This window comes from Cyprinodon tularosa, unplaced genomic scaffold (genome assembly GCF_016077235.1).
Source record: "Cyprinodon tularosa strain WSP-4 unplaced genomic scaffold, ASM1607723v1 ctg475, whole genome shotgun sequence".
Classification (NCBI taxonomy): Eukaryota; Metazoa; Chordata; class Actinopteri; order Cyprinodontiformes; family Cyprinodontidae; genus Cyprinodon; species Cyprinodon tularosa.
In genome coordinates this window covers 340,317-362,760 of record NW_024039202.1, presented here as the reverse complement: position 1 = coordinate 362,760, position 22,444 = coordinate 340,317, and the positions used below count along the sequence as shown (strand labels likewise).

General features: G+C 38.8%; 1 protein-coding gene across 1 annotated transcript in view; it reads left to right on the top strand.

The window, feature by feature from the left end:
• Window positions 1-22,444, top strand: part of si:dkey-122a22.2 — a 48,554-nt gene that overhangs the window by 6,652 nt on the left and 19,458 nt on the right. The window contains exons 6-7 of the mRNA XM_038301801.1: window positions 956-1,072; window positions 10,472-10,546. Coding sequence (XP_038157729.1) covers window positions 956-1,072; window positions 10,472-10,546 — 192 coding nt within the window. The remainder of the gene's footprint in view (window positions 1-955; window positions 1,073-10,471; window positions 10,547-22,444) is intronic.

Genomic DNA, 22,444 nt, shown 5'->3' with positions numbered 1-22,444 from the left:
AACAATAAGGATCCAAAATCGATGCTTGATCTCATAATATTGAGATCAGGATCGTATCTTGTAATTCTGAGATCAGTATCTCTTTATTCTGAGAAAAGAATAAAGTGATCATAAGATAATTACAAGATACTGATCACGTAATTATGAGATAAGTTGTCCGATTTGTTTTTTTCATTGGTAAATGCGATATGCTTCCGTAAACAGGCATAGGAGTACTTCTTCATGCTTTGGTGTAATGGCGGACCGCTAGCCAAACAGCGTATGAGTTACACTTAAAGCCTTACTATATAACGTCATAGTGGCACATACACAAAATGACACAAAATGGACTTATTGACAAACAAGTAGCCAATCCACTTCACAAAGTAGCCAAAGTGGATTGGCTAATGTTTTCCACCACGGCCAGAGTTTATGGATTTTAATTATTCATTTTTTAAGGGCAACGATAATTCCAAGAATGCCAGCCATCAGTTATTTCATTTTATATGAATCTGGACATATATTTCTGAGAAAAATCCTCTTTCATACCAAAAAGTTTTATTGATGGATAAAATAGATTTATTGCTCAGCTTTACCAAAACTCCTGCTGCTGTAGGTTAAAACCTGCTCTAGAACTATCGGAAACCTCTGACCCCTCTAGTTATAAACAAGGGTTTTTTCTACCAAATATGTCCCTTTTTTCCTATTGTGTCAAATGAATGTTTCAGGAATTGAAATGAGAATTAATAGAAGTGGAACTCTGATGGAAATCAGACTTTTCTGTTTTTTGTAAAAGTGGCATCATTGCTTTGCATCAAATGTCCTCTCTGCTCTTCGCTCCTTTTTACATTTAGCTTTAGCTTATTGTTGTCTCCATCTTTCATGCCGGTGACCTCTGGCCCACCTGGCAGCTGGGATGAATGTCCTGGCCCAGTTTGCAGCGTGTCCTGATTGTGATGAGTGTAATGTGTTGCAGGATGGTGGACGATCTGCACCGACTCCTGCGGGCTGCAGAAATAGCCCCCCCATTCATACTCGTTGGCTCAGAGCTCGGAGCGCTCAACAGCAGGTTCTACAGCCACATTCATGACGTGTAAGTCTTCTAAGATGGAAACACAAAAAAAAAAAATCTTCTGGGTTAAGTCTATAGAGGGTTTTGTTGTTAGGAGAAATGCTTCTTGTTCCCTAAGGGAATATTTCAAAGTGGGGAGTAGAAAACCTTTGCTCCAAACAAGGTTAATAAAGACGTATTGGGATCGTAGTTCTCTATATATAACCTCCAGACAAATTGCTTGATTAATAGCATCAGATGCTTTTAGCTTTTCCAAGGAAACTGCAATAACTCTACACTATTAGAATATTCATATAGGGTTTGAGGTGGTCTGCAACGTTAGCTTAAAACCACTCCCAGAGACTGGTCCCATTTAATAAGTCATCTGAAGGCAATAATAACTCTCTGCAGTATTACCATTAAAACTACATTCCCCCCATTTCAGATTGGTGACGTGTCCCATTTATTTTCTGTTTTGTAATTTTATTGGTGTAGCGGCTAAAATCCTATATTTAGGCGACTGGTTGCTATTCCTGAAAGGCGTTGGTTTTACTTGCTCTCAATTAAGACTATCATGCCGATCTTTACTTTTACTTATAATAACGTAATTTATTAACATAACAATGCCCATGGTTTTACTAATTGCCTTTACATATATACATAAATTCGACATTGATCTAAAGCAAACACAGTAGAAAAGTGTTGCCTCCTCTCGTTAACAACACCTGAACAGAAACATAATTACCATAAGCCCATCCCCCATCAAATGATCAGAACTCATAATGAAATACGCCCCCTGGTGGTGATAAACACAGGACCGGAAAAATGGCTCCTATAACTACAAAATGCGTATTATGTCAATGATTACTGCCTGAGCTAATTAGTTAATACAAAAATAAACCGAAAAATATTACACAAAAAATGGAAGATAAACAAAACACTAAACAGTGCATTTAAAATATATTCATAAAATATAGGTGTTTATATATTTATTATTGTTTATTATAGGCAGAAAATGGACATGGCTTCATGCTGTAGTCGGGTTATTATACCTTCAAGATCAATTATGTATCTATAGATGAATTATAGGTATAAATATAACAAGCTCATATATCTGATAAGATCTTATAGATGGCATCTGTATTTTTATGTGTTTATTATTTTTATTTACAGGTGTTGACCACTCTGTAGTCCCAGAGTAGATTCCCCCACATTAAACGGAATCAACCATTAATTAACTCTCTGCCTGAAACCACCTTTTGGAGTGTTTTTAATTTTTCCTACCTCCCTTCCTGTGAAAACATTGATCAGCTGGCTCATTTAAATATAAATTGACATCTATGCGGTGCTTTGCATGGACCATTTATGGTTGAATATTAGCGTGTAGAGAGCTGAACATGAGGTGGAGCATTATGGCGCTGTCACACCTCAACGATGTAGCCGACGTTTGCCTGACGTACGAAAAATCTGGCAAAAACGCTGCCTTTTGTTGGATAAATTATACGTAAGTTTTGTATAAGGTATGAGCACGCTGAAACACGCGGGCACACGTCGACATATGGCAAGTATGGCGAAAAAATTTTGAGCATGCTAAAAATTTCCTGACGTATGTGAGTGTATAACATACGTGGGGCATAAGTTACAGACAACTTATCTGATGGTTGACGTACGTTAAGTTTAAGTTACTCATAAGTCATTGCTTATCCAAAACCTATGAAGAACTTATGAATAACTTATCAAGAACTTATCTCCAACACATATCAACATATTTGTCGTGTTCCAGACGACCGCTGTACGTGTTTCTAACAGCCAGGGGCGGATCTAGAAAAATATTTATGGGGTGGCAAGAGGGGGACAGGAATTTTTTAGGGGTGGCAACATATGGCATTTGTTTACACTGAATTTAATCACAGTTATCACAGTTTGGTGAGAATAGTATGTACAGTACTAGTGTTTCATGTGAAAAAGTTCATATTAATAATACATCGTACTATGTGATCTCACTTAATAGGAGATAGAAGAATGATAACACTACTTCTAGAGGGGCCTTATGACAGGAAAGGTATTAAGGTGAGACACAGGTGCTGAGTCGCAGATGTGTGAGACTGACTGTCAGAGAGGCAGCTTTGCAGCATTTGCACAAGAAGAAACTATAGAAAGAAAAAGTTACCCATCAGAGATCTATGGACTGAGCTGTACTAAAGTGAGCATAACTACACAGTAGAAATAAATGGGTCAAGGCACCCGAACAAGGTACCAGACATCTATGTATTGTTTACTCTGAACACATATTTACCCCATTTGTTCCTCAGTAACTTGACATACAGCAGTTAAGGCAACATGAAAGGGACATTTCATGCATGTAAATATGCTGTAGATAGAGCTGTATATGGAGGACCAACTCTGCCATATTTAAAAATAAATACAGAAATAAATAAATGCTCAATAAATAAATAAGCATACAATTAATTGCCACCAAAAATACAATCAACAAATAAATGTAATTAGAAATTATATTATAATGGCAGGCAGAAATGTTAAAAGGGCAGGCAGAAAGAAATAGCGGCGAAGAAATAACTAGGGTAAAAAAATACAAAGGAAGAATAAAACAGACAAAAATATGATAACATGCACATAAATAAATACTTAAAAATATAAGTAATTAAAAAATGAAGTTGAAGATAGTAAATGACAAAAAAATAAATAAGGTAAATATTAAAAAGGCAAAGAAATAAAGAAGCCAATTAAAAGAGTTATATACCTTTATGACTAGCTGTATAATTTAATTTCTACTTACATTTATTTGTTGTTTGTATTTTTGGTGGCAATTAATTGTATGCTTATTTATTTATTTCTGTATTTATTTTTAAATATGGCAGAGTTGGTCCTCCATACTGCTGTATCAACAAAAACAAAAAGGCAGGTACTGTATGTTACATCAAAATCTCCACAAATCTGAAAAGAAGCAACATAAAAATACATTTTGCTTGTGAGTAGGTTCATACAGGTAATTTCTGGATAGTTTCATATTATATATACAAAAAAAGAAACAACAACACTGCTTCATATTGAGCCGGATTCACACCAGTATCACATTTTTAACTTTTAACACTTTTGGTTTTATTAAAGGAAATATCAGATCTTCTCAGGTGCCAAAACAAAATGTAACAGCTCTGTAAAGGCTCACCAGAGAGCAGAACATAAAGTTAACATGACTATAACAGCTGAATGCGGTGATTTCCATGTTGCTAAGCAAAACGCTTCACAACTTTATTTAGATCCAATGCCTTTGTGCGTTTTGATTTGAGTACAACCAAACTTGATCGTCTCTTTTCTGTCATAGTTGACCGCAAATATGTCTTTATGAGCCTGAGACGTCAGGCCTAACTAACATCATAGTTAGAGAAATAACGTTCTGCAACCTGATTTTTATCATCTCAAAATCAGCCATGCAGCTATGCTAGCAACATTGTGCTTTCATTATGATTTAATTTCTCGATAGATAGTTAATCAATTTTTACCTGTTTCATCCCGTTTCTCCTCTCCCCATGATCCCTGGCTCCCTCGCTTTGCCCCATTCGGTTTTCAAAACAATCAGTCTCAGTCGCTCTCGCGTCATCTCGTGCTGCATTCACTGCAGTCCGACATTGGAAATTAGCGGTCGTAATTCTCAAATGATCCATAATTTATAAGCCTCGCCACCCCTACCGCCAACTGGGGTGGCAGCTGGGGTGGCAAGGCTGTCATTTAGGGTGGCATTTGCCACCCTATGCCACCCCAGTAGATCCGCCTATGCTAACAGCTGCTGTTTAATGGCGTATTGGCAACGTTTTGGTATGATAGGGGAAACCGTCAGTAGTCCTCCAGACTTTATGGTGAGCAGACGTTCCACAAGAGATGGAGGATCCGGCAAGGATGAGACGGGAATCCATACAACCTCAGCATCATCTCATCACTTTTTTGGTGGGCCGTAAACGGCAACTAGGTTAACACCGCAACTGCCAAGGTTAGATAAATCTTCCTGTGCTTTTTATGCAGGCTGGGCGCCTCTAGGCACATTGCTGCCCCCCTCAGGACACTGGCTTCTGACCTATTATGGGAATTACGCTGCGTTATGCATAAGTTAGGCTGTCATTGGACATAAGTTGTGGACTTGTTATGAATACATTATGTATACCCCCAAAGCATGTACCAACATTTTTGAAGATTCTGGTACGTCGGGCATAGGCTGTCTACAGGTGCTGGTCATAAAATTAGAATATCATGAAAAAGTAGATTGATTTCAGTAATTCCATTCAAAAAGTGAAACTTGTATATTATATTCATACATTACATACAAACTCATATATTTCAGATGTTTATTTTGTTTAATTTTGATGATTACAAATGACAACAAATGAAAATCTCAAATTCATCATATCAGAAAATTAGAATATTACTGAAGACCAATAAAAACAAAGGATTTATAGAAATGTTGGCCAACTGAAAAGTATGAACATGAAAAGTATGAGCATGTACAGCACTCAGTATTTAGTTGGGCCTCCTTTGGCCTGTATTACTGCAGCAATGCGGCGTGGCATGGAGTCGATCAGTCTGTGGCACTGCTCAGGTGTTATGATAGCCCAGGTTGCTCTAATAGTGGCTTTTAGCTCTTCTGAATTGTTGGGTCTGGTGTATTGCATCTTCTTCTTCACAATACCCCATAGATTTTCTATGGGGTTAAGGTCAGGAGAGTTTGCTGGCCAATTAAGAACAGGGCTACCATGGTCCTTCAACCAGGTACTGGTAGCTTTGGCACTGTGTGCAGGTGCCAAGTCCTGTTGGAAAATGAAATCTGCATCTCCAAAAAGTTGGTCAGCTGCAGGAAGCATGAAGTGCTCTAAAACTTCCTGGTATGTGGCTGCGTTGACCCTGGACCTCAGAAAACACAATGGACCAACACCAGCAGATGACATGGCACCCCAAACCATCACTGACTGTGGAAACTTTACACTGGACTTCAAGCAACGTGGATGAAGTGCCTCTCTTCTTTTCCTCCAGACTCTGGGACCTTGATTTCCAAAGGAAATGCAAAATTTACTTTCATCAGAGAACATGACTTTGGACCACTCACCAGCAGTCCAGTCCTGTTTCTCTTTAGCCCAGGCAAGACGCTTCTGACGCTGTCTGTGGTTCAAGAGTGGCTTGACACAAGGAATGCGACAGCAGAAACCCATGTCTTTCATACGTCTGTGTGTGGTGGTTCTTGAAGCACTCACTCCAGCTGCAGTCCACTCTTTGTGAATCTCCCCCACATTTTTGAAGGGGTTTTGTTTCACAATCCTCTCCAGGGTGCGGTTATCTCTCTTGCTTGTACACTTTTTTCGACCACATCTTTTCCTTCCCTTCGCCTCTCTATTAATGTGCTTGGACACTGAGCTCTGTGAACAGCCAGCCTCTTTAGCGATGACCTTTTGTGTCTTGCCCTCCTTGTGCAAGGTGTCGATGGTCGTCTTTTGGACAACTGTCAAGTCAGCAGTCTTCCCCATGATTGTGTAGCCTATAGAACTAGACTGAAAGACCATTTAAAGGCTTTTGCAGGTGGTTTGAGTTAATTAGCTGATTAGAGTGTGGCACCAGGGGCCATCCATTTTGAACCTTTTCACAATATTCTAATTTTCTGATAGGATGAATTTGAGATTTTCATTTGTTGTCATTTGTAATCATCAAAATTAAACAAAATAAACATCTGAAATATATGAGTTTGTATGTAATGTATGAATATAATATACAAGTTTCACTTTTTAAATGGAATTACTGAAATCAATCTACTTTTTCATGATATTCTAATTTTATGACCAGCACCTGTAAATGCTCAAGATGTGACAGCGCCGTAATGTTCAAACTTTGAGCTGCAGCTTTGATTTAAAAAAGACAATTTCTTGATCTCTTGCCTGCAATAATAAGTCAGAATGTACACAAATATGTATGTGTATATATATACAGAGATAGATTACAGAACATTCGTAGATAATATGAAATCAAGTTTTTCCTGTTGATGATGAACCTTATAGATTTAAAAAAGGACATGGAAAATGTAAAGGAAAACACGACAACACCAGAAAGAGCAGCTGTACATAAAAAGGAATAAAAAGGAATGAGTTTATTTTGGAGCAGAGGGGGCCTGCTGCGGATCAGGCATTATATTAGACACCCTTAGAGAAAGCGTATTTCTAGGTCAGCTAACATCCTGAGAACGGGTCTTCTCTGTAAGCAGATCAAAGTGAGGGTGGGCTTTGAGCTGCTGCAACATAAACTTGTTGGGGGGAGCCTGGTGTTACTGGAGGTTTCTCTCTGTTAGAGTGGATTTGTTGCTCTCACTGTCGCCCTGTGCTTGTTGCATGAAGATAAACTAAACTACAGTTAAAATTTCTTATCTAAAAAAAAAAAAATGCCTTTGTTTGCCCCTCATAAGAAACAAAGATTAATGAATTGAAATGAACGGCTTTGAATCTGAACCAGTCTGACTAATATAACAAAAGAAGCCATGATTTTCTCTCTCTGTAGCGAGAAACAAGCTGTTTAAACCTACCCTCTCATGCTGTGTGTGGTTCATATGGTTCCACATGTCTTTTTTAAAACTGATTCATGTTTAGATTTTGTTGAGCCTTCCAGGGTACCTGGATATACCTCTGTATAATCTTATATTGGCTCATCCTCATGTTTGGTTTACTTTTTTGCTTGAGATGTTTCCTGCACCATGTCAGAGCTTGGTGCATTTGCAACGGTTGAGGGTTGTCAGCGATATCACCGTAGTAACAATTTCCCTGTCAGGGACTCACTTTTAGAAAGAAACTGTCAACGTTTAAGATAGTGAAGCTGTTAGGTATTTCTTCGTATCGAGGCAGTGGGATGTTTGTCTGCAGCTAAATCTGAATGTTGCTGTTTAAAAAAAAAAAGAATTGTTTGTTATATTATAATAACAGATTTTATTACTGTTTCTAAGGGGTTGTTAATTTCCACAAATGTTTGGGCTGAGGTGGTTCAGACATTACTCATGGGGATCTTTGAGAATGGACTAAAAATGTATTTAAACAAACTGGATCAAAGCAACCTACTCTATTATAAACGTGTTGTCACTGACGTCAGTTATTGATCAAGTCCGACCGTAATATTTTACACCCACATAATCCCACCCTGTCTGAAGTTATGGTGTTTGATTTGCTTTAAGTATCGGTGCTAGGTGATAGCATTGCAGTTTCCAGCTTATAGACGCTCATATTTTCCATAGCAGCTTCAGAGTCAAGACCACCTCGACACAAACTATGGAGTCAATTTTGTTCCATATATGTTGCAAAAATGTATTGTTTTAATGGAAATTTGAAGCAAAATACAATCCATAAATGAAACTCTGAAAACATTTTAATCCAGTGATGGTTTAAGAGTCACCTTGCTTTTTTGTGATGTATTTTATGTTTTACAGATTTTATATTTTCAAATAATTTTTTCTTTTAAATTGAGTTTTATGAAAGGTAATATTTTTAAATTACATTTCACAGATCAGATTGTTTTTCCTTCAAACCCAATACAAAGCCTCACATTTGACCATAAAAATGTTGCTAACTTCCAATAGAAATGTGTAATCTGTAAAAGATAATTAGAAAAGAATCCAAGCCAACTCTGAGCCAGCTCCCATGTCAGAGGATGAAGAGAGCACATCCAGCCAGTCACAGTCAGAGAAACGGGACTACACTGAAAAACAGGCCGATCTCCAACGTCTATAAACAAAGGTGCAGATGGCAGCAGCACAGCTGATATTTCTCTCCATGATGGAGTCACAACCAAACAGGAACAGACCAGATGAAGCTACTATGAAAAAAAGCAAAGAGAGCAGAACGTTAGAGATTGAACTAATAGATTGTGCAGAGTGGGAGAATAGAGATAGAATGATGAAATAGGGGTCCCTATGTCCTCCAGCAGTCTAAGCCTATAGCAGCATAACTATAGAGATAGCTCAGGATAACCTGAGCCACTTTAACTATAAGCTTTATCAAAAAGGAAAGTTTTAAGCCTAGCCGTAATAGTAGACAGGGTGTCTGCCTCACGGACTAAAACTGGTAGTTGGTTCCACAGGAGAGGAGCCTGATAACTAAAAGATCTGCCTCCCATTCTACTTTTAGAAATTCTAGGAACCACTAGTAAACCTGCAGATTGAGAGCAAAGGGCTCTGTTAGGAACTGTGAGGGCCAAAAATAAAAAAAAAAAAATCAGAGAAACACAGGGAAGTCATTGATGAAAAATTGTAACAAATTTATTTTGCAAAAATAAAGTTCAAACTTCAAACAAGACTGGGCCCATCAAGGAAAACAACCTACCTACGTAACTGACACACAAGGGAAACATATATATATATATACACTGGTTGATCAGACCATTTTGAAACGAGAAGGAAACAAAATACGTTTTTCCTAAACAAAACTACAACAAAAAACAAAACTAATCAGCACAATACTAAATCAGCAACCTATGAGGAAAAGGACTTAAATATTAAACGTTCCAAATGTAATTATAGAAAACAAAACCAAATACAGAAACCTAAACCCTTCCTACACCCCTTCTAAATGTAAGAGGAAGAGTCCAACAGGGCCTCCATGTCAATGAGGAGATCCTTTGCAGCTGGGGCTGATTCACTCATGACAGCCTCCCAGGAAATGGCAACTCAAATGAAAAATATATTAATGTACAGAAAACCAAGCGAGAAATGACAAAATGAGTCAACTAAATGTGTGCACCCAAATAGTCAACCAATGCCAAATCAAAGTAGAAAAAAATGAAATACAGTACAGTAAAATAGAAGATTTAATGAAAGAATTACCAGACCATTTGTTGTGTGGTTGCACATGCAGATATCGCAGGAACATAAGGCACAATCAGATCTCTAATAAAAGATGGACATTGTCCATTTAAGGCTTTATTTGTGTTAAATTCTATTCTTAGATATAATATGATCTCTATTTTTAATTTTTAATTCAAATTTTTTTTTTTTATTAGATATTTTTTATAGATATTAGCAGATATCCGAGCTGGTCAATTTTCAGGTTTTAAGCTGAAGATGTTCCAGTATCCTTCCCCATCAACCAGCATAATTCAACCACCTCTCTGACAACTTGGTGATTAACATGTCAGCATCCTCGTACCAGTGCGGAAGATTTACAGTTTTATTTGGCACAACGTTCCTGTCGTTAAGAGAATGATATAGGGATGGGTTGAAGAAACCTTTCCAAATGGAAATATTACCTGAGAGTATGTGGTGCCATAAAATGACAAATCTGCAGCATGACGGCCGGGATGGCACCATCTATTTCACGCTCATTATGGCCTAGGCTTGGAGGGTAAAGTGGTCGAGTTTTCGTAGTCTTACTTCGTCTGAGTGTGTGTGTGTGTGTGTGTCCTTGTCCTCAGGCAAGTGTCAGACCTGGTGCTGATAGATCCCATCCCGGAGGACATTTTTGAAGAGGACCAATGGAAGGAGTACTGGTGAGTACATTGGATGCTGCCTGTCTGTGGGAGGAGGAAAAATGTGGAGGGTGAAGGAGCTTAGAATGAATATTAGGAAGCAGAGAAAGAGGGGAGATGGAAAGCTTTAAAGTTGATTTGTAATAAAGGAAACAGAGAAAAAAGATGTTTCATGTATGCATCTGATTAGTCTGCTGGGTGGGGCTCATTAGCATGATTAATTGGAGGCCAAGGAAGCTCGTTAGCAGCCTGTAGCCTTCTGGCAGGAAACAGATGAGTGGGGAACAAAGTGTTGTGGCAGCGGTTGGGACTGGGTTTCTAAAAGTGTAAAATACACCCTGTTTAATCTGCATGGGATGATTCAACGTGGAGTGGTAGTCTTAGCCGCAGCACATGTTTCATTATTCTGTACTTATCATACATGAGAGAGCAGAGGAGGACCGTCGATTTAAATGCCAGTTATGCAACACTTTCCGTGTCTGATTGCTAACAAGTACAGCATGTCCTATATAGTTGTCAAATGGTACGGCACCACTTCAGATTTTGTTATGAGTGTATAATTGATCAAATCATCAAAGGCTTTTGGATTTCACTGACAGCATAGCCTCAGCGTGTGCGTGGTAAATCGCATCTCGAAAGCACATCGTTCACGGTTTTCTCAGTTTGCTGTTCAAAGAAGACACAGTGGATGGATATCTTCCATAAGCAGGTTCTCATATTGAAAAAATATTGAAGTGTCTCATGCACTGCCAAAAACTGAACTCTAAGTCAGTTTCTTAAAGTAAATGCACTTTTTTTTATTGAAGAAGTTAGGTGAGACACTTTGCTACTGCAAAAACACAGTTTACTTTAAAAAACAAACAAACAAACAATCGCGTTGTTATTCCAAGTACATAATGTTTAATGAACTAGTTAAACTACTCATTCCATTGAGAGATCATCTTATTTACCTACTCAAATTAATGAATGATCCAGGATCACTATTAGCAGGTATTTATGGTGATACTGATACTGGGTGGTCCTTAAGACAACTATTCATTCCCCCTGTGTTTCACTTTTTTTTTTTTTTTTTTCACAAAAGGAAAATTATACGCTATAGTCCTGTTTTTTTTTACCCTAAAAAAAAAGCGACAAGGAGAATCACATAAGTGGATAGTAGTACCATTGGCGACAGATGCGTGGTGTCTAATTTGTGCTCTGGCAGTGATGAGAAAAGTTAGTGTTGGCTCTAGAAAAAGGCCGCCCCTCACTTCAACTTGGTTAAATGGTAGAAGGTACTGCTTGTCTGCTCCTGTGCTTGAGGTTCTGCAATGGTTGCTAATAATCTTTGCTTAGTTAAACTTCTTTAAAAAGCAGCGCTGTGGCTTGCATGCAGGATGTCTTATATTGTGCAGTGTCAGCTAAAATTTCTAACTAAAAGTTAATATATGTAAAATCCCACATATAAAAAGAACCCAACGAGTAAAGTGGTAAAAGCATACTAATTGAGTTATGCCCATGAGGATGTTGCAAGTCCAAAGAAAACTATTAGCTTGCAGCTTATATAAGCATGAGTCAAGCCAGATAAGAAACGGATCCCTGAAAATGGCCTAATTTGTACGTGACTCAAAGTGGAGCAGCAGCATTTATCAGGGGTATGTGTCCAATTATCCTCTGATTAATAGGCATACATTTAAACAAGTACATGACAGTGCAACCACAATCCAATTACTCTGCGGAGAAGCAATGCAGAGATGAAATGAAGCAAATGACTTACGTTTATGCAGGGGGAAAAAATTATCTCAGCTTTATATCAGTTCAGGGAGAAAATAGTGAGAAGAATTGAGATATGGGGTTCTGTAGGGTGATGTAAAACACTTTTCACAATATTTCTATTCACTTTCTCTCTCTGCAAAATTGCATGTCAGCAAGCACTTCTCTATCTTAGGGCCTGCTATTATTAGCTGTCAAAAGTCTGGCAGCATTTGGTACACAGGTTCAATAAGACAGACTGGAGGAAGACTGCATGTGAGCAGGATTGTGGAGAGACTGTATCAGCTTTGCTCTGGGACGGGATTTACACATCAAAGACCAAGTCATTAACACAGACTCGCTCCCAAGATTACTTCTGTTACATCCCTACAAAACGGATCAGCAGCATCTCTTGAGAAAGGGGTGTGCAGGTGTCTGTGTAGGTATTTTCCTGTGTGCCGTTTTTTTGAAAGGGGTCAGCATCTTATTGGGGGATTTTCCTCTGAAGACATAACAGCAGGTGTCTCAGCCCCTTTCATGTAGAGATTATGCAGCCTGATGAGGAATCCAGCAGTGTGTCTTGGATCAGAGATCAGAAGCAAAGTGTGTATTTGGACAAACTGCATGCATGACAAGAACCACTTATTGGAGCTAGAGGGTGCTGCAGGAGCTTTCCCCTGAATAAGTGAGATTTTTGATGAAACCTTTTATAACTGTTGTTTGAACATTTTTGGTAATTCATTATACAGTCTAAATAAGCTCAATTCCATCTGCTATTCTCAAAGGAAGAAACAGTAGATTCCTGTACATATTTAACTTCCATAGATGTAGAAATGAAAATTTTTTTTTTAAGATGTTTTAGTGTCTTTATTATTTTTTTAAGTTTCCACACTTCCTCATCCAGTTTTGGGAGTGCAAGTCATTCAGTTTATCAAAAGGAGAACCCATTCTATATATAAATAAGCTGCATCTTTAAAGTTGTCCCCATACATTTGGTGGTCCACTGGGTCACCGGCCCATTGGGCAAGTGACTTTCACATTTCATTTGCCCAGAAACAATTTTTACTTGCACAGTATAATGTTTGATAAATATAGTTCCTAATATTCATTTTTGTATATATATCAATGAAACATGTTAGTTTTTAAAATGCTTTTTGTAATTGAGTATTTTTTAAGTTTACAGGTTCCTGGTGTGTATATGCAGGAGTCGGATAGTAGGGGTGTAAATCGCATCCATCATGGCGATTCGATTCAGTATCGATTTCCTGACCCAACGATTCGATTATTTTCGATACTCAAGAATACACCACGATTTGATTCGATTAATCGGTTAATTTTTTTATTTAAAAATTTTTTTTTTTACACCTTACAGGCTAAACAAAGTTTCAAGTTTGAAATAAATCAATGAAAGCTGTAATATCGTTATGCATTTTTTTTTGTTGAAACAACAGCAAATAACAGAAGTAGAAAAGTTGCATCAAAAAATACTGCAAAAATACTGCACATAATCAGTGCAATGAGTGCAATGCAATACCTCGGCTCCAGACGTCCCCGCCCCCTCCACAGACGCTCTGCTGCACCTCTATCAACTTGTAGCTGTCCGCAAACAGTGCTGCAGACAGGAGGCCGGCTTGTTTTGTTTTTATGACCAAAATTGTGGAAAACAACTTGTGAAGTTTGACCCGCTAGAAGAGTGAGGTGCGCGAGAACGCTGGGACCCTTTTTCCACCTGGATCTCCGCTCTTTTTGGCCCTCATGTCCCTCCGTCGTCGGACTAAACTCGCCCCCACTTCCTCGCAGCCTCGGCCGTATCTAGACCAACAACGTGTAGCACAGACCACGCTTCAATATTGAGCATAACTTAAAAATGTCTGTGTGAAGCTTAGTATAACACACTGCTGTAAGAGTATAACCAGGAAGCGAGGTAGGAGGGCAAAATAGGTTTAGCGCCACCGCAGCACGGGAGGGAGAATTACGCCCAGGAGCAAATGGATAAAAATAGACCGGAGGAAAAAAAAAACTTGAATCGATTATGTTGCGGACGTGTCGATGCATCGGATCGTCGGCTGTTAGATCGATGCATCGATACAAAACAACTATTATTGACACCCCTATCAGATAATGAACTCAAGCCTACATTACCGTTTTAACATGCTTTTCAATCCTTCCTGCACATTCTTTTCAAACTAAACTTTGCTTTAAACTGTTGTGTGCTTGGAAAAAAATAAATTGTAATGTTAAAAATCTAGAAAGAAATTGACAGGTTAAAAACTTAAGATGAATCACAAGACAGAAGTCAATGTAACAAATGAATAACTTTTATTTTAGAGTCGGTATGTTTATACAAGATAATACTATTAATATAATGTGACTTTTCTAGAGAACCATTATACATAGCTATTTTATACAGGGTTTCCACAGTCTTACATCATTTCAGAAGTCCCTGACTTTTAACTGACTCAGGATTAGTTTTCCCTGACAATTCTGCCAATTTTCCTAATCCCTGACCAATAATTTTTAATCTAGGGTTATCTGGGTGGTTGGTGAAATGGGCGGAGGGTAAAATAGGTGGTGGGTGTGCTACTCTACTTACTTATTTTTTTGCCTTGTTTTTTTTAGCCTGCCAAGTCGAAAAAAATGTGTCTGATTCGCGCCAATTCCCGGACATAAATCATGCCATCTTGCGGAAAATCTCGCAGCTTTTTCAAATCACGCAGGAATATGTACAAAACAACAAAAATGGCGCCGGCAACGCTTGTGGGTCCTTTTTTAAGCGAATGTCGGTAATTTAAAAGTAATTTTGAGTGATAAATTTTTTTTGCGATCATTGCATTTGCCCAGCGGGCAAATTCAATGAAATTTGTGCTCTCCCGAGTCCCGACAATGCCCCGGGCGATCGGCGATGGTTAACATCCAGCCCTGTTTTAGGAATCACACATCTATGGGATTTCTAGTTTAAATGAGCAGTGTGAAGAGGCTGATTATTCATCAAGCTTTTTTTTTGTTAACATAAGTTGTTTTCCTTTTTGCACAACTGCTGTCCTCCTGTCGTTTTGCACTTCTCTACACTTACGGAGATGCGCAGGGAGCGTGTCAGTCATTGTCACATTGGCAGGTTGGAGCTGCTGCTGGGAGATCATTACACTACCAATGACTTTAAGTTGTTTTAAAAGGTAGAAAAAAATCAATTGATCAATTTCTTTATTGTCAACTACAATTTACATCGTAATCAAGATTTCAGTTTAAGTACAAACTGTTCATCACGTACATAACATACGTTGGGGTGGGGTGGGGGGCTGACAGGGGGAAAGATTTACTGAGGCCATGAGTGCTGCAGAACGTTACCTTTGGCGTGTTATGGCTGCCAAGGGCCCCACCATGAGGCGGTTCCCTATAGCGCTGCATTTATCTCTGTGGACAGATAGTAGACACTAGGAAGAGGGGGAAAAAAACATATTTCAAACTTTCTCCTTGACAGGATACAGTTTGAGATATCAAAAAAACCTCAGCAGAAGAAAATCAGACATAAACATGAGACAAACATTTCAGCAGAGGGTCACATCAGAGGCTTGAGCCACATGAAGGTCAATCTAACACTTGGGCATTAGTTGTGTGTGTTGTGTGTTCAATTTGTCTATGAACGCTGTCCACACACCATTGTTTTGATGAGATGGAAGTTTATCAACTGGCACTACTGTCTACATTAAAGCCTTGAGTCTTTTTTTGCTGGCTCTACATGGCGAATCCAATATTTAAAAATTGTTTGGCTTTTCCGCCTTGAAGCGAGCACGCACATCCAAGATATTATCCCATCTCACCTTTGAGTTCAACCCCCACAGCCCAGTCGCACCCAGCATACGGCTCAGCTCACGGTCCTGCTTGTTCACAGCCTTTGTAAGCGTGTCAACCGCTGTCAGCAGGCTAATCCATGCCCAATTGGCCACCGACATCCTCTGTAATTGTGGATACCTCAGGTATCCTCCACATCCAAACAGGAGAAATCCAAATATAATAAATCCGAAATACATCTTCGATATCATCCACTGACAACATTTTAAAACACACCATCCTCCAGCCTCCCAGGAGTTTATGGTGTATCCCATGAAGTATCTCCTGGCAGGACAGGACGGCTCCCCATTTCCCTGTCTTCCAGCTGATAAAAATTGATCAATTGCGTTGAGAGACCAACTGCCCAGATCCATTCTTTGAATTCGGGTGACATTCAGACAAAACACAGCAAAGCAGGGACAAAACAGGACAACCATTCACACACACACTCACACCTAAGGACAATTAAGAGAAACAAATTAATTAACCTAACAGTCATTTTTTTTTTTTGACTGTGTGAGGAAGCCAGAGTACCCGGAGAGAACCCACCGATGCTCAGGGAGAACATGCAAACTCCATGCAGAAACACCCTGTGCCATGAATCGAACCCGGATCTTCTTGCTGCAAGGGAACAGTGCTAACCACTGCGCACCCAGTGGTAGCAAAGGTGCTCTCTGAAACTAACAGTATTAACAAAACAGAAGAAGAAGTGTGGGTCTTAGGAAAGCGTGTACCTCTTTCTCTTGTTTCTTGCTCAAGTCGCCAGATAGATTGTGGTCGGTGCTACACGAAAGTTCTACGCGGAAAGCCACCTTGTGCCGTTTACGGCTCCATTCAACGGAGAGATTGTTAAAGGTAAAAAAATAAATAAATGAAACTTTGTGTTTAGAGAGAAGGGGTGGCCACAATGCAGTTCGATAGATGCTAAGGGATTTATTCCACACTAAATGTTGAATGTAAGTCGTTGCTTTTAGTCCATATGTTCAATAAGAAGCCGGCATTTAAACTTTTAAGGGAGTATCCCTGGTCTGTGTCTCTTATTGATTTTAAGTTTTATCTTACTCCTTTTAATCGAGCCTAGGTTCTGATCTTGATCTGAAAGAATGTTATTATAATAATTCTCCAGTGTGCACCACACACAAACACACACACACTGGAGAATTGTGCAAAATCAACCGATCGCACCGTTCTTTACTGTGAGACATTTAATCTCACTGTTGCCAGCCTGCTGGAGTTTTGCTAACAAAAAGGTGGTGCAAAAAATAAAAATGCTCCACTGTAGAAGCTGTGTGAAGAAATTTGGATATCCTTTGTGAAACCAGGTAAGTTTCATAATATCAGATGGTCTACATGGAGACATGAGACACTGTTAAACATATCAAGACCAATTCCAGCTATTAAAATTCAACTGGCTACGAGTGATGACAGTGAATAGCAGCAAACCTGCACAGAGCGTTTTCAGTGCTTTCTGTCAAACATGCTTGACATTGGAAACATTTTGAAGACCACATCTGTCAAATTTCAGAAGAAAAAGCTGACCATTGAAGAATGTAAGGATGGACTCATGGCAGCCATTTGACAGTTCACACTTCAGCTTGATGGTGAAGGCCACTATAGAGCACACACTCCTTTTAATGCAGATGCTATTATTTGTGTCAGTAGGCAACTTCACATCAGAGATGACAAAAATCACATGTGGGGTTCCCCAAGGGTCCATCCTGGGTCCCCTCCTATTCAATATCTACATGCTCCCTCTTGCTCAGTTAATAAAAAACAGCAACATCAGTTACCATAACTATGCAGACGACACACAGCTTTACATCACCATGTCACCAGGTGACTATGAACCAGTTCAAGCACTGAGGAAATGCTTAGAAGAAATTAATGCCTGGATGCGCCATAATTTTCTTCAACTGAATAAAAACAAAACTGAAGTAATAATCTTTGGACCGATAGAGGAGAGATCTAAAGTGAGCACACAGTTTAAGTCGCTTCAGCTAATAACCACTGATCAGGCCTGAAATCTAGGTGTAGTGCTGGATTCAGACTTGAACCTCCAAAAGCATTTAAAGACAATTACAAGGTCGGCTTTCTATCACCTGAAGAACATTTCCAGGATTAAAGGACTAATGTCTCAGCATGATCTGGAAAAACTAATCCATGCGTTTATTTTTAGTCGAATTGATTACTGCAACGGTGTTTTCACAGGTCTGCCTAAAAAGTGGATCAGACAGCTGCAGCTGATCCAGAACGCTGCACGTGTCCTCACTAAGACTAAGAAAGTAGAGCACATCACCCCAGTTCTAAAGTCCTTACACTGGCTCCCTGTATCTCAGAGAATAGACTTTAAAATACTTCTGTTAGTCTATAAATCTCTGAATGGCTTAGCACCTAAATACATCACAGACCTGCTATCAGTGTATCAACCCTCCAGACCACTCAGTTCTTCTGGCTCCAGCCTGCTCTGCATACCTAGAACCAGAACTAAACATAGAGAGGCAGCATTTAGTTCCTATGCTCCACTAATCTGGAACAAACTTCCAGAAAACTGTAAAAGTGCGGAAAGCCTGAGTTCCTTTAAAGCTACAGTGTGTAATTTTCAGCGACATCTAGCAGTCAGACTGCAGACCGCAGCAACATGAACATCTCCCCCCCCACCGCTTCTCCCCCCCAACAGTACGGCGAGCGTTACGGGACAAAATGTCTTCCACGACGTCCGCATCACCTACCTTCTCAAGTGATGAGGTTTGTTTACATAGATAATTTTACAGATAGTATTTCATTAGTCTGTGTGTTCAGTACCGTCTCAGTTCATCTCTCTCAACTTGCCGTAGTTACTTTTGAGCGGAATGGGCGATCTCGCAATCGCTAGTTTGTTGGCTCTGCGCTGCCGTAGCGCAAAGATGTCTGCCTCCATGGCTGCGAGACCCGCTCCTATGTAATTATAAATAACGAATTCTAAGGCAACGCAAATATTAAGGTTAAAAGGCTGAGCTCGTAGATGATGATAAATAACATAGTCATGTATAATATATTACATTTCTGACCGTGTGTCCCTGTAATTATTACACACTGTAGCTTTAAATCAAGACTAAAAACACGTTTGTTTAGGATTGACTTCGACTGTTCTAGTTAAACAGTTTAACTGAAACATAATTAGTTCAACTTCTTTATTTTCTTTAGTCAAACTATTTTTAAATATTCTTTTTTGTTTCTGCATTTTTTATTTTATTTTTTATTTTTTTTCCCTACTTGCTTTGATTCTGTTTTATTTTCCTATATGTTAATCATGTAAAGCACTTTGCATTGTCTTTGTACTGATTTATGCTTTACATATACATTTGCCATGCCTTGCTAACAGGGACAAGACAAACATACTCAGCGGGTTAACTGAAGGGCTGGAAATCAGATATGACTCCTCAAGTCATGTGATAATTTCTTAGTATTTTATCTTTGAACATGGCCAGAGGACATGAAAGACCTCCACAGTTTTAGAAACAAAACAGTTTGCAGCATTCTCAAGAAATATGAGGCCACTTTGCAGCTTGACAAAAACACCACTGTGACAGAATGGATGCACTTAAATCAAAGTAAATCAAAACTACATTTTGAAAAAAGAGCACCATGAGCTAGTTCAGGCAGTTTCATTGCTGCTTTAAACTTAATTTCTCAGATGCCTTCTATTGAATGTGCCTCTCAACTGCGGGCCTTATGTTTATCTTGCATTATTTGCTCTGCAAACTCATACCACTGCTGCTTCCTGATCTCTGTTCTACAACCTGTTTGCTTCCCTTTTAATTCTCCATCAGTTCAGTTTTTACCCTTCAAGCTTCTGACTAAAGATGCTCTCTTCAACCCTACATAGGGTTGCCAACGTTCCCTTGGAAAATGGAAATGTTTCACACTTAGAAATAGAAGTACCTGTCAGGTATTTAGTGGAAAAGGAACGCACTTTGTCCCGTATTATTGTGAGAGTTAAAAAAATATTCAGTAAAAAGCTAATGTAAAATGAAGAAAAAGGGCACATTAGATTAGAGTGACCAGACGTCCTCTTTTCACAGACATGTCCTACTTTTCATACTTAAAAAAAGTCCTGGGAGAATTTGAAAATCGTCTGGGATTTTGGTCGACTACAGTCTAGCAGAACTGAGTCGTGAACTCTGGGGCTGTTCCGGTAGCCTGGTCAATGGCGGCCAGGCGGGCGGGGGGAAATCACGGGGCTCCGTCACCAGGTTGGGTTCGGCTCCGCATATCCATCTGGAAACCTTCCATTGAAGTAATTTTGGGAAGGGGCGAAAATACTGGTTAGCTGATTGGCCTATGTTGGTGATAGACGGGCCAAATAAACCAATCAGATCAACGAAGTATATCACGTACTAACAGAGCGACGACGAAAACACAACCACAAGCCAGGCTACTCTTGCCGAAACCAGTCGGGAGAAGAGCAAAAACATCTTTTCCTCTGAGAAAAGCCTCCAGAGCAGTGTTTTGCTCTTCTTTCAGTGAAGAAATACTCTGTAATTCCGATAAAACTTGCTCGATAGCCACGCTAACGCTAGTTTCATCGGCTGAAGCCGCCATGTTCTTTAGACTGAACTGTCGCGCTTCTCGTTGCGTCACACCTCAACCCGCCTCAAAGCCAACGCTGATTGGACGTTCGTTTGGTGAATGGCTCCAAATTTTCTTTAACAGAGAGTCTCCAGACTGATTAGCGAGTGAAACCTTGAAAGCTTGCAAGATCAGGATGGTCTCTCGAGGCTAACATAATGTGGCATTGAGCTAATTATTATTATTATTATTTTTTTCTGTTTTACAAATCTAAGGGGCATTTAAGGCACAAATATGTTTACAAGTTTGCACAAGTTTGCTGTTGCACCAAAAATGTGCACTATTTATTTTTTGTTTTAGAATTATTTTTACAGTTTGAAGTTAAACAGGACAGGCTTATGTTTAAGATACTTATTTTATTCAGCAAAGTTTGTTATTTTGTATTAAAGTGAATTGCTGGATAATAACTTGTTTTCCATGTGTTTATGTCACTCACAAATATGCATCTAATTCAATGCAGATTTGATTCAAATAGTTAAAAAAATAATTTCACACTAAAAAACTAAAAAACATGCCAGGAGGGGTAAAGGCAATCAGGTCAGCTGGCATGCACAGGTGTCCCTTTTTTTATTTTTTTTTTTCCAGGGAGTTGCAACCCTAATCCTATGCAATATGAAAGTCTTAATTTTTCTATAATAATAAATGTGCAGGAATTTTTAAGTTTGCTACTCTTTGGAAAGCTTTAGCCATGAATTTTCCTTATTGCTAGTTTAAATAATATTGTCTGTATCTTAGCAGAGGAACAACAGCCATAAATAGTCCCTTAGCCGTTTAAATTTCATTAGAAAGAAAACAAAAACTAAACTGCATTTCCATCTCCTTCCTTATTCCGTAAGGGCAGAGTTAAAACTAATGAACACCATGAGAGCCGTTTTTGTTCCTGAGAGCAGAAACAGCAGGAGCTGCTCTTCTCTAATTGAACAGTCCTTACATTTTAATGATTACTGATTGCCTGTTTTAATGTAACCTCACTGTGTTTAGAGTAGCTCAGTCTTCTTAGGAGCGCCTCTCCAAGGCCTCCTCATCAGCTTGTTCTCTGCGTTGGAGTCACTTTATGTGTTAGTCATTATGCTTTGCTTGATTTCATTTTCAGTTGATTTGGCTCATTTGAATTTAACGCACAGGCGTAAAAGGTCTCCATCTTGGCAGTAAGATTGTAAACAACTGATTATAGAACGATAGAGAAAAATGAAAAATACCCATTAAGATGGTTAATTCTCTATCTGTGCTTAAATGTCTAAATAAGGATTAGCCTTAAAGTGTTTGTGCACTGATAAAAGATTTTGTGGCCATTTTCTGATAACCTTTATTTATCTGATTCTTAGTTTTTTAGTTATTATCAGTAAATAAAATCTTAATTCAACTTTTTGCACAAAACCTTCTGTTCTTACCATGAATATTGATAAATTAAAATACCAATAATATATAGGAATAAAAAAATAAAAACGCGAGTCTTAAAAAACAAACTGCTAAGCCCCTCTTTCTCTGAAAATACTCTAAAAGAGTAAAATCCTGAATTTTAAAGACAAATATTTACAGTGAAAAAGTGAATGGAATGAAAACATGCCTCATTTATATAATAAATGGAAAGTTTGCATGTTTCCAAGCAATACAAGGCCTTGCTTATATAAAGACTCAAACTCACTGAAACGTCTTCAAACCTTGGAAACCAGTCCAGTGGATTGCTTTTTAAACTTTTACGGAAATATATGGAAAGCAATGCTCTATTTGTTTTTCAAAAGGTGAAGACAT